At 42.3% G+C, this 13909-nt stretch overlaps 1 protein-coding gene across 1 annotated transcript; it reads right to left on the minus strand.

Moving 5' to 3' along the window:
• Window positions 1-10922: 10922 nt before the first annotated feature.
• Window positions 10923-11798, minus strand: LOC131757621 (proline-rich protein 23C-like). Its single transcript, XM_059065269.1, has one exon. The coding sequence runs from the start codon at window positions 11796-11798 to the stop codon at window positions 10923-10925; it is 876 nt and encodes a 291-aa protein (XP_058921252.1).
• Between the last annotated feature and the right edge of the window lie 2111 nt (window positions 11799-13909).

Below are 13909 nucleotides of genomic sequence, written 5' to 3' on the forward strand. Positions count from 1 at the left end.
CTACCAAATCATGAAATGCACCAAGAGTGGTACTGAGAAAAGTTTATAGCAACAAACACCTGCATCAAAAAGAAAAAAGATCTCAAAGAAATCAACCTAACTTTACACCTAACAAACTAGAAAAAAGAACAAAGCCCAATGTTAGAAGAAGGAAGGAAATAATAAAGGTTAGAGCAAAAATAAATCAAATCGGGAATAGAAAAACAAATAAAAAATCAACAATACTCAGTTATTTTCTCAAAAGATAAAATCAACAAACCCTGAGCTTGACTAAGAAAAAAGAGAGAAGACTCAGATAAATAAAATCATAAATGAAAGAGGAGATATTACAATATATACATTAGAAACAAAAAAGAATCTTAGGGGTCTATTATGAACTATTATATACCAACAACTTGCATAACCTAGAAAAAATTAATAAATTTCTAGAAACAGGCAGCACAACAAAACTGAATCAAGAAGAAATTGAAGGCCTGAACAGACCAATAACAAATAAGGAGATTGAATCAGTAATCTAAATCTCCTAACAAAGAAAAGCCCAGGTGTAGATGGCTTCACATGTGAATTCTACTGAACATTCAAAGAATTATCACCAATCCTTCTTAAACTCTTTCAAAAAACAGAAGATGAGGGAACACTTTCAAACTAACCTATGAGACTAGCGTCACCCTGATACCAAGGCCAGACAAAGACACCACAAGAAAAGAAAATAACATGCCAATATCCCTGATGGACATAGATGAAAAGATCCTCAATAAAATATTAGCAAGCCAACTTCAACAACACATTCAAAGGATTATATACCATGACTAGTGCGATTTATCCCGGGGATTCAAAGTTAGTTCAACACATCCAAATCAATCAGTGTGATACATCATGTTAACAGAATGAAAGATAAAAACCATAGAACCAGGCTTCCCTGGTGGTGCAGTGGTTGAGAGTCCGCCTGCCAATGCAGGGGACACGGGTTTGTGCCCTGGTCTGGGAAGATTCCACATGCCATGGAGCAGCTGGGCCCGTGAGCCATGGCCGCTGAGCCTGCGCGTCCAGAGCCTGGGCTCCACAACGGGAGAGGCCACAACAGTGAGAGGCCTGCGTACCACAAAAAAAAAAAAAAAAAAAAAAAAAAAAAAAAAAAAAAAAAAAAAAACAACCATAGAACCACCTCAATAAATGCAGAAAAGCATTTGAAAAAGTTAAACATCCATTCATGATTTTAAAAATCTCAACAGAATGCATATAGAAGAAACTTACTTCATTGCAATAAAGACTATATATGAAAAGCCCACAGCTAACATCATAGATAATGGAGGAAAACTGAAAGCTTTTCTTCAAAGATCCCATACAAACAAAAATGACCATCTTCACCACTTCCATTCAACATAGTACTGGAAGTTCTAGCCAGAGCAATCAAACTAGAAAAAGAAGTAAAATTTATCCACATCAGAAAGGAGTAAAATTATCTCTACCTGTATATGACCATACGGGTAGAAAACACTAAAGATTCAACACAACAAAACTGATAGCACTAATAAATAAATTCATTAAAGCTGCAGGATGCAAAATCAACATACAAAAACCAGTGGCATTTCTATATACAACTTACAAAGTATCTGAAAGGAAATTAAGAAAACAATCTCATTTACAATAGAAACAAAAAATAAAATACTTAGGAGTAAACTTAACCAAAGAGGTGAAAGACTTGTCCACTGAAAATGATAAAACATTGATGAAGGAAATTAAAGAACACAGATAAATGGAAAGGTATCCTATGTTCATGGATTGGAAGAATTAATATTGTTAAAATATCCATATGGGGCTTCCCTGGTGGAGCAGCAGTTGAGAGTCTGCCTGCCGATGCAGGGGAAGCGGGTTCGTGCCCTCATCTGGGAAGATCCCACATGCCGCAGAGTGGCTGGGCCTGTGAGCCATGGCCATTGGGCCTGTGCATCTGGAGCCTGTGCTCCACAACAGGAGAGGCCACAAGAGTGAGAGGTCCGCATACCACAAAAAAAAAAAAAAAAAAATCCATATGGCCCAAAGTGATCTACAGATTCAATGCCATCCTTATCAATATCTCAATGACATTCTTTATAGAAATAGAAAAAGCAATCCTAAAATTCCTATGAAGCCACAAAAGACCCCAAATAACCAAAGCAATCTTGAGCAAACACAAAGCTAGAGGCATCACAATTTTCTGATTTCAAAATATATTAAAAATCTACAGTAATCAAAACAGTATGGTACTGGCATAAAAACAGGTATATAGATGAAAGGAAGAGAATAGATAGTTCAGCAATAAACCCATATATTTACAGTCAATTGATCTTCAGCAAGGGTGCCAAGAATACATAATAGTCTGTTGCCTCCTTGATAAAGTTTATTCCTAAGTATTTTATTCTTTTTGATGCTGTTGTAATGAGTTGGGTTTTTAAAAAAGGTTTCCCCACTAATGCTGATTTAAGATAGTAACCCATTTGTCTATATCATTATGAGTATTTTCTTGCAGAAATTAGTTATATGCATTTGAAATCACTTGGTTCCAGCTAGTATCGCTCTTGAGAGCACCACAGATTATCTGAGCGAAAGGTACAACCAGATTTTTTTTCCATTTTTCCTTTTCAGGGGCCAATCGTTAATATGATATAATGGTTGCTTTTGACCAACAAGGGATTAATCTCCAAAATTTACAAACAATCCATGCAGCTTAATATCATCAAAACAAACAACACAATCAAAAAATGGGCAGAAGACCTAAATAGACATTTCTCCAAAGAAGACATACAGATGGCCAAGAGGCACATGAAAAGATGTTCAACATCGCTAATTATTAGAGAAATACAAATCCAAACTACAGTGAGATATCACCTCTCACCAGTCAAAATGGCTATCATCAAAAAATCCACAAACAATAAATGCTGGAGAGGGTGTGGAGAGAAGGGAACCCTCCTATACTGTTGGTAGGAATGTAAATTGGTACAACCACTATGGAGAACAGTAGGGAGGTTCCTTAAAAAACTAAAAATAGAGCTACCCTATGATCCAGCAATCCCACTCCTGGGCATATATCTGGAGAAAAACATGGTTCAAAAGGATACATGTATCCCAATGTTCATCGCAGCACTGTTTACAATAGCCAAGACATAGAAGCAACCTAAATGTCCATCAACAGAGGAATGGATAAATAAGATGTGGCACATATATACGATAGAATATTACTCAGCCATTAAAAAGAATAAAATAATGCCATTTGCAGCAACATGCACAGGCTTAGAGATTGTCATACTGAGTGAAATAAGTCAGACAGAGAAAGAGAAATATCATATGATATCACTTATAAGCAGAATCTTAAAAACAATGATACAAATGAACTTACAAAACAGAAACAGACTCACAGACTTAGAGAACACACTTACAGTTACCAGGGGGAAGAATGGGGGGAAGGAATAGTTAGGGAGTTTGGGATTGACATGTCCACAGTGCTATATTTAAAATGGATAACCAATAAGGACCTACTGTATAGCACAGGGAACTCTACTCAATATTACATAACAACCAAAATGGGAAAATGATTTGAAAAAGAATAGATACATGTATTTGTACAACTGAATCAATTTGCTGTACACCTGAAACTATCACAACATTGTTAATCAACTATACTCCAATATAAAATAAAAAGATTTTTAAAAATAATGGCTGCTTTGGATCCCTTCAGAGATTTATAGAAACTTAACTTTGGGTAAGGTTACTTGTTTGACATAATGACCTGCTAGAGCATCTTCTGTTAGCTTCCAAATTATTTCTTTCTACATGGGGTTCAACCTTTCCTGTAGCCACCTCAAGGAAGTAGAACTGCATCAAAAAGTTCCTTAATTTGTCCACTTTTGAGGGGATACCAGCAGAGGCAAGAAAGTCCCTTTGTTTCCAATGCAGCCCAAAGTCATATACTACACCAAAAGCACACCTGCTATATGCTTAATTCCTGGCCTGACTGGTTGACAGGCTAGAGTAAGTGCAATACATTCTGCTGTTTGGGCTGATTTTACCTCAGGTAGAAGACTGTACACTAAAGGAAAGCTTAGATTACTAATAGAATATCCTGCTTGATACCCTCCAGTTTCAGTTTTGAGGTATGATCCATCAACAGATAATATTAGGTCAGAGTCTCAGGAGGGGTCTCTAGTAAATCTGAGTGAGGTCAGAGAGTTTCCTAACTGAAGTAAGACAATCATGAGGCTCCCCTTCTTTTGGTAGAGCAGGGAGAGTGGCTGGATTAAGAGTGTTACAGTAAAGAACAGTAATGTGACAGGGAGAGAGTAATAGTATCTCAGAAGATATTAACTGGCTGGTTGAAAAGTGTCTGTTCAGTCATTAGTAATGTCTGTACTGAATGAGGAACCTTGAAATCAAGCGAGGAGGCTAGAACCTGTTCAGCAGAGGCATCAATAAGTTTTGCAGTAATAGCTATTGCTCTATGTCAAAGGGGATAAACCTTTCCAACAGGGTCAAGGGTGAGAGTATAGTAAGCAATGTTTTTGGTTGGTTTTTGTTTTTAGAGATTGCGGAAGTAGGTAAACACTAAACTGGCCATTTTAGTGATGTATGCAACTTGCCTCTGACAGACTTCTCTTAACAAAATCCTCATTTTTTTACATTAACCAGGTTCTTCTTTCCTTTAGATCTTGAGGATATCAAACTTTTAAAAATGTATATTCATTTAAAAATCTTACCCATGAAGTTAACTTCTCATACGGATTGTTTTTCTTCCTTACCTTCTAAAAGTAATATGTTTACTTTTAGGACAATTTTATGTTACTGAAAATTGAGCAAATAGCACACAGTTCAATATATCACACTTCTCCCACACACAGTTCCCCTATTATTAACATCTTGTATTACTATGGTACACTTCTTACAATTGATAAACCAATATTGATAGTGTTATAATTAACTAAAGTTCATAGTTTACATTAAGGTTCATCCTTTGTGTTGTATGTAACACAAAGGGTAGTTTCCTCACCCTACAAATCCCTTGTGCTCCACCTATTCACTCTCCCCCCTCTGAACCCCTAGCAAACACTGATCTTTTTATGGTCTCTATAGTTTTCCCATTTTCAGAAATGTTATATACTTGGATTCACACAGTATGTAGTTTTTCAAACTGGCTTCTTTCACTTAGCTATATGCATTTAAGTTTCCTCCATGTCTTTTCATGGCTTGGTAGCTCATTTTTTTAAATCACTGAAAAATGTTTCATCATATGTATAGACCACAGATTTCTTCCCTTTGTCTACAAAGATTCTTTAATTCCTTACAGTTTTTTGAGCAATGGATTTTTTCTTATTTATTTATATTTATTTTTGAACAACAGTTGATTTAAAATATTATTAGTTTTAAGTGTACAACATACTGATTCCATGTTTTATCGATTATACTATATTTGAAGTTATTATAAAATATTGTCGGGCTTCCCTTGGTGGCGCAGTGGTTGTGAGTCTGCCTGCCGATACAGGGGACACGGGTTCATGCCCCGGTCCGGGAAGATCCCACATGCCGCGGAGCGGCTGGGCCCGTGAGCCATGGCCACTGAGCCTGCACGTCCAGAGCCTGTGCTCCACAACATGAGAGGCCACAACGGTGAGAGGCCCGAGAACCTCAAATATATATATATAGTCTATATTCCCTGTACTGTAGAGTATATCCTTGCAGTATTTATTTTATACACAGTAGTTTGTATCTCTTACTACCCTACTCCTATCTTCCCCCTCCCCACTGATAACCATTAGTTTGTTCTCTATATCAGTGGAATGTCCTCTTTTGTTATTTTCAATTCTTTGTTTCACTTTTTAAATTACACATATAAGTGATAACATACAGTATTTGTCCTTCTATTTCTGCCTTATTTCACTAAGCATAATGCCCTACAAGTCCATCCATATTGTTGAAAGGGGCAAAATTTCATTCTTTTTTATGTCTGAGTAAAATTCTGGAGCAAAGAGTGTTGGCTAGTTCTTATCAACTTGAGTTAAAATCCCAAGGGCTTACTATGGAGAACAGTATGGAGGTTCCTTAAAAAACTACAAATAGAACTACCATATGACCCCACAATCCCACTGCTGGGCATATACCCTGAGAAAACCATAATTCAAAAAGAGTCATGTACCAAAATGTTCATTGCAGCTCTATTTATGATAGCCAGGACATGGAAGCAACCTAAGTGTCCATCAACAGATGAATGGATAAAGAAGATGTGGCACATATATACAATGGAATATTACTTGGCCATAAAAAGAAATGAAACTGAGTTATTTGTAAAGAGGTGGATAGACCTGGAGTCTGTCATACAGAGTGAAGTAAGTCAGAAGGAGAAAAACAAATACCGTATGCTAACACATATATATGGAATCTAAGAAAAAAAATGTCATGAAGAGATTAGTGGTAGAACGGGAATAAAACATAGACCTACTAGAGCATGGACTTGAGGATATGGGGAGGGGGAAGGGTAAGCGGTGACGATGTGAGAGAGTGGCAGGGACATATACACACTACCAAATGTAAATTAGATACCTAGTGGGAAGCTGCCGCATAGCACAGGGAGTTCACCCCTGTGCTTTGTGACCACCTAGAGGGGTGGGATAGGGAGGGTGTGAGGGAGGGTGATGCAAGAGGGAAGAGATATGGGAACATATGTATAGGTATAACTGATTCACTTTGTTGTAAAGGAGAAACTAAAACACTATTGTAAAACAGTTATACTCAAATAAAGATGTTAAAAAAAAAATCCCAAGGGCTTGTCAGATTGCTTATGCACAAATAGACACAAGAGTTTTAGTAGTTAGACATGACTAGAGAAAGGCTGTTGAACAGCCTTATTCAGGATACAGAAGCCCTCTTCACATTTGGGTTCCCCAGGAGAGGGTCTCTGACTGAGGACTTAGTCAATTTATAAACAGGTGTTTCAATCTCACAAAAACTTAGTACCCATTGTCTGCAATATCCAGTTAAAACCAGAAGCACTCTCAATTGTCTTTGGTTAAGGATGTAGGATATGTTTGGATCATCTTTAGTGTATCAGGAAAGATTGTTTTCCCCTTCTGAAATCAGTCATGCTCTGAATAATGGACTGTATTTTGGCAAAATAGTAATTATACTTGAAGTTTTATCTCTCCTTTTTGCTAAGGCTGGGGCAAGTCAATGGGAACCTTTTACAGGCTTCCTTGTACTTTGAACAAAGTAGATTATCTACACATTGTGTTAGGACTAAATCACAAGGGAAATTTAGATCTTTTAACTCTTGATCGACAACCAGGGAAAAATAGAAGGGGGCTCCAGTGTACTCCAGGGGCATGACTGTCCCGGTATATTATCGTCCTCCTCTGGTGAAGGCGAAAAGATATTGACTGTCTTGGTCTAGAAACACATTGAAAAAGTCAGAGCAAAGATTCATTAGAGTGAAGCAAGTAGCTTCATGTGGATTTGATGATAAAATGGTTTGGGGGTTAATTTCTATCAGGTAGTGAGGTATACATATTTTGTCGATGGCCTAAAGGTCTTGAACAAATCAAAATCATTGTCTGTTTGGCTTCATTTCTTGCTGGATGAGAGTGTTACAAAGGCAGTGCATGGGAAGACCTTTGTAGAAGGCATTCAACTACACATTTGAGCTCTTCATCTTTTGGCATCAAGGGATATTGTGGGAAGTTTCGGTAATGGTTTTGTAGAATGTATCTGAACTTTAATAAGTTCTGTTTCCATTATCTTTTCTATGTCAGTGAAATTTCTAACTCATAAAGGTCAGATGTTGTGTCAAGATATTGATCTGGAGTATCTATCAAATATAATGCAGAATGTAAAGGTATATTCAGTTGACACACAGTTGATTATGAATACAAGACCCTCTGAAAACTCAAGAAATACTCCCTCTGGTGTGCTTCTAATATAACAATTCTATGTGTAAAGTTAAGTTCTACCCTGTTAGATTGGCAGGTGTGTTGTCACAGTGCAGGAAGGAATGTTTCCATTCAAACGGCTCAAGGGTTACATATAAAGTCTGGGAGACAGGGAAAATCTGTGCGTTATTTGAGATACTGATCATGTGTGTGGGACGTTTATGCCAAGGAAGAGGCTGAACAAAGGTGGCAGGGTTTATTATAGAAAGAGTAGCAGTTGCATTGATTTTTATTGGAAATGTTTCAGGTATGATTTTTAGGAGACTTTGCCTAACTTTTCAGGCTTCTTATTGAACCCTTAGGTTTATTGTAGTAAGAGAGAGCCTGCAGGTCCTTTCCTGGGTCAGTCCAGTCTGCTTTGCCATCCGGAAATGAGCATTGGCAGTTCTGACCAATATGTGTATGAGTGATTTGTGTCAAGACAAGTCTGGGGCTTACGCACCCAACAGAACGCTAAATTCTTCTCTGAATATTTGCTGGTCTTGTCTGAATTTAGAGACATTTTTACAAATAGCTCTTAATTCAGCTCAGGTCCAAGGTTTAAACTCTGAAGTTATCTGAATACATGGTGCATGGGGGTGGATCTTCAGAGGCAGCTGGCATTTTGGGTTCTTGGGAGGTTTGTTGGGCAAAGGCAGGGTACCTGGACAAGGGGAATTAAAGGAGGAGTCAGTGGAATTCAGAAGGAGAGAGAATGGCAGGAGAAGAGGCAGAGGGAGATCTGGGAAAGGCAACTGGAGGACTTAATAGAGAAATAAGTCTAGTTGTTTTTCAAATTGGTCATTAGCTTTGGCCAGAGAATGTTTTAATGAAGCAGCTTTTGATTCAGAGTTTTGTTTGGAAGCCTCCTTATACCAAATCAAAATATGCTGCCCATTGAAACTGAGAAATCTTCTCCCCTTCTTATCGAAGGAGACTCTCAAATGCACAATTTTGTTCAAGCCAAATCCTCCTTAGTGAAGCTATGAGGAGTTGAATGAGATGACATGTAAGAAGTAGGCATCTTTCCTGGAAGAGTAGAAGCTCTACACTTAAACTACGCCATAAGAGCTGGCAATGGTGAGTAAATGAGGCGCTTGTACATCTCATGACTTAGGCCCCAACATGACTTCTCTGAATGCAGACACCAGAGCCTTCACCACCCGACACCAAAGAGAACAATCTCTGGATTAAAGCCTAACTTTCGGGGCAAAAGAAAATCAGGAGAAGAAAACCTCATTTGGTTTTATTGAATACCAACTGCAAAGTGTGTGCAAATGGATGCCAGTCTCATGAGAATGGAGTTCTGCCATTTGCAACAACGTGGATGGACTTAGAGTGTATTCTGCTTAAGGAAATTAGTCAGACAGAGAAAGACATATATGCTATGTTATCACTCATATGTGGAAGCTAAAAAATAAAACAAATAAATGCATAGAATAAAACAGAAACAGACTCACATATAATGAGAACAAAGTAGTGGTTCTCACTGGGGAGAGAGGAGGGAGGAACAAGATAGGGTAGAAGACTGAGAGATTAAAACTACTGTGTATGAAGTAAGTAAGGAACAAGGACATATTGTACAGCAGAGGAAAGTATATCCATTTTTTTGTAATAACATTAACTGTAATATCATCTATAAAAATATTGAATTATTTTGTTTTGCACCAAACACTAATATTGTAAATCAACTATACTTCAAAAATAAAGAAAAAGTAAAAGAAAGAGATGACCCTATTGACTATACCAGTCAACCTGGATTTGCAGTAATATCCAATAAAAAATATTAAGGAGCGACTTCCCTGGTGGTGCAATGGTTAAGAATCCATCTGCCAATGCAGCGGACACAGGTTCGAGCCCTGGTCTGGGAAGATCCCACATGCCACGGAGCAGCTAAGCCCATGCACCACAAGTACTGAGCCTGTGCTCTGGAGCCTGCGAGCCACAACTTCTGAAGCCCACGTGCCAAGAGCCCACGTTCTGCAACAAGAGAAGCCACCGCAATGAGAAGCCCGCACACTGCAACGAAGAGTAGCCCCAGCTCCTCGCAACTAGAGAAAGCCCGCACACAGCAACGAAGACCGAACGCAGCCAAAAATAAATAAATAAATAAATCTATTTTTAAAAAAGATTAAGGAAAAATAAGATGTAAGAGGCTTCTCAAAAAAAAAGAGACATACTCTCATTATTTGGAGATATCTTTATCGTTCAAGCAAGAAAATCTACAGAGAAGTGGTTACAGAAATTAAGTAATTTTGCTGGATATCAGACCCATATAAGAGCAAATTATTTCTATATGCTAGTCGTAATGTACAAAACATATTTGGGATCTTAGAAGTATAAAACACAGAATCTTTAGAATTACAAACTTTTCCAGAACAAGAGAAATATATTAAAAGCATATAAGAAGAATGGAAAACAGTTGGCTCTTTTGGGAAAATACCACCCCAAACGCAGCAATAAAGTTAAACCATTTGCCAACCTGCTCATTCAAAAAGAGGAGGGTGCCTGATCATTGTTCCCCATGCTGTGTTCTGTATCCAACAAAGATTTGTCCACATACAACTACTGGCTAGTTTCCCCCAAAGGGGCTAGAGCTGCCATCCAGAAAAGTTCAAACTGGGTAGAGGGTTGTTGTAAACTAGTATGGACACTAGGTCCAAAACCCTGTAAACAAAACAAATTTAGCAATTACTCTATTAAGGGGGTTGGGGGGAACAGGGGTATGGGCAGTGGTAGGGTGCCCGGAAAAGGATGGCTTTTTAGAGAAAAGTGCTGGCGCTTAGGTTTGAAGCGAAGGGGAGGGGGGTAGAGCTGCTTAAGGGTGCCCTCCCTAGAGAAAAATCTAAGGAGCAGTCTGGCTGTCAGAAAGCACACTGTATTTCACGCGGCTTTTCTTTGCCCGGGTGAGCTTCCTTTCAGGTGTTTTAGTCAGTCACCGATCAAAATTCTGCAGTGCAGCGTGCATCCATAAAGCATCTGTTCGTATGATTCTTACGGTGTGTGCAAGGGACACAGAGCCAATATCAGAAGACTCTCTCCTGGTCCCCGTTGAGTTGGCCAGGAATTGTGGGAGGCGGTTGATTCAGGGAACAGGCATTTCCGGGTCTTGCGTGGAGGACTATGAGGGCGTTGGGGACGCTGGTGAGGACCTGGACTTGGAGAGGGAGGGAGAGGTTGGAGTGGTGAGTCGGGGAAGGGCTCCGGAAGGTGCAAGTCCAGGTTGTCGTCGTGGTGAGGACAGCGTCTCTCTGCACTAGTGTTGGGGGCCCGCGGGGACGGCTCTGAGACTAGGCCCAACAGGTCGAAGCCAGACATACATCCAGCCGAGGGGCGGAGCCCAGCGAGTGAGACTGCAGCAGCATCCGTCCCAGCCGGCAGGAAGTCGGCGTCAGCATCCGCGTCCTCCTCGTTGACCTCTTCTTGGCAGGCGATCTCTGGGACAGCTGCGCACAAGAATCCCGGCTCCAGGGCCATGTACTCCCCGGGAGCGCTCAGGAAAGCGGCCCGTCCCAGGCCCTGTCCCCACGGGCCTTCCACGCCCGAGCCCATGAGGGCCTCGGGGACCAGCATGAGGACGCGATCTCCGAGAGACACTTGCCTCACGGACGTTGGCGCCACTTCCAGCAGCAGGTCGACGTCGTCCAGGGGCACGTGCAGGGCACAGCCGGCGGGCAGGACCACCACGAAGGTGAGCGTGTCCGCGGTCGGGGGCCAGGTCAGGTTGTCCAGGCTGGGCGCCGCCCTGGACTTGGACTCGCGGCCCGCGGGCTCCTCTGTTCGCCGGCGCTTGGCAGGGCCCTGTCCTCCAGGATCCGGTCCCCACCGGTCCGCAGGGGAGGCGCTGGGCCTGCGGGGCCGGCTGCCCATCTTCTCTATGTCGCCGCGGGCCTGGGGCCTGGCAGAAGGCGAGGAAGGGCCGGGTTCTGCAGGCAGTGACAGATAGGTTTGACAGGTGAGGCCGACGCAGGGCGGCGGGGCGCAGGACTGCGGGACGAGGGAGGAGCCTTCGGAGCTCAGGGGGCGCCTTTCGGGATCCCTCGTTCCTGGCTTCTAGGGGAGCTGCTGGGCTCGGCTTTGCGTGCATGAATCTTCAGGTCCTCACGTGGACTGGTTTGCGCAGGAGTGGGCCAAGGATGTGAGTGACGCCGGCGGAACCTGAGTCGCAAAGCATTCTCACGCTAAGCTCCGCCCCGTCCTAGGCTCCGCCCCTAGAGGTGGAGGCCTCTGTGTTGCCCAGTAGCCCCGGCTGTGGTGGGTAGTTTACTCGAGAGAAATACTTTCGTAGACCTCAAGGGGCGGAGCAATCGTGCCACTCTAGGACTAAGCTTCCTGGGTCGAGTTCCTGGCTTTCCTTGTGTTGACCTCAGATATGGAAAACCTTAACCGGAAAACTGATTCAAGTTCAAGTCCCACCAGTGGAGCTCTGCACAGGACAGTGAGATGTAGTTCCCTTGTCCCCTGAGACCTCGCCCTGGAAGTGACCTTTTAACTTCTTTTGGTCCAACAGTGAGGTGAATTTTTGGATGACATCCTTTAAGCTTCTCCTTGCCTGTGATGTCAATGACTGTCAGATCCCTGAAGGTGGTTGCCAAGAGAAGGTGTGGCTCGACTGCCTAACCAGTGTTAATAGGAGAAAACATCCAATAATGATTCTGGGGGTAATACTTTCCTATGGTTTCAGAGGAAGGTGAAACATTTCCCTCCCTGTCCTTTAACCACGTGATTGCTCACTTTGTCCCTTTTTACAAAATAGCTTATATGTTCTCATTTTGAGGGCCACATAGCATTCCTTTGTACTGAATTCCATTTAAATCAGGCTTCTCTCAATGGGCGTTCAAGCTAGTGATTTGTGAATTGGCAGACACTGGCCTTCTCTGGCCAAATGGTGTAAAATGCAGATTCTTTGCTGCATCCCAGAACCACTGCTCAGAATTCCTGGAGTCATGGGCGTAGGAATTCTCCTTAAGCACCTCCACAAAGATTCTGTTTTGTGAGAAAGTTTAAGATCACTGCATTTGTTTTCATTCAGCATTTGAGGGGTTCAGGAATAGGGCGGTTTATGGTTGAGGTCACATCCCAGCCTGTTAGTGACAAAGTCATGAAGGGAACTCAAACTTCCTGGGCCTGCCTTGAGGGGTTTCCCCTACACTCGTGGCCTGCATCCGCTCTCCTGGATGCATTTCCGGTGTTTCAGCCACGGGCCAAGAAGTTCCCCTGCTTAGGTCAGGATGCTTGCTGGGGGAACTTACAGGGTCTATACACTGGCATAGGGGGCCCTGCCAGGAAACTGAGTTCTCATGGGGTGAATGTGGATGCCACTGGCACCTTCCTCTATGTTCCCGGGTGATGGGAGCCGTTGCTGTGCGCCTGTTGTTTGGACAGAGGGCAGGATGGGGAGATGTTGGGGCGCTTGTAGGAAACAACTACTTTTGTCCTGGAGAATTTTGTCGGCGAAGCTTGAATATCCCATGGTCGGGGAATGTTCAGTGGGGACTCCATTCAGGAGAGTGAATGTGAACATGCTCTGTTTTAGGGGCCAGAAGGAGGGAGCCAAACTTGGCCAGGACACAGGGTGGGGCTCGGGGCTGTTGGCCTGGCCAGTGATGGGGCCCTGAACATGGTGGCTCCTGTCCCAGCCTGGTGCCACCTCTTGTCCACGGCTCTCCTGACCTCAGTAGTCTCCCATCTGGGCTCATCATTGTCCTGGGCCCTGTCAATCTTCCCTGTGTGCTCCCCTCCCAAGGGAATGTGGTCCTGTCCTGAGACAATGGCAGTTACTGGGGGCCTGGCATAGTCGCACCGAATTTCCTCCTCTGGTCAGCCCCTTTCTTTCTTTCTTTCTTTCTTTTTTTTTTTTTAATTGGCCGTGTGGCGAGGCCTGCTGGGATCTTAGTTCCCCAACCAGGGATTGAACCCGTCCCCCCTTGCAGTGGAAACTTGGAGTTCTAACCACTGGACCACCAGGGAATGCCCATGGT

The sequence above is a fragment of the Kogia breviceps genome, chromosome 5 (genome assembly GCF_026419965.1).
Source record: "Kogia breviceps isolate mKogBre1 chromosome 5, mKogBre1 haplotype 1, whole genome shotgun sequence".
Classification (NCBI taxonomy): Eukaryota; Metazoa; Chordata; class Mammalia; order Artiodactyla; family Physeteridae; genus Kogia; species Kogia breviceps.

What these genes read in the sequence shown, in the direction of transcription:
- LOC131757621 (XM_059065269.1), bottom strand. Translation starts at nt 11,798, where the DNA reads ATGGGCAGCCGGCCCCGCAGGCCCAGCGCCTCCCCTGCGGACCGGTGG.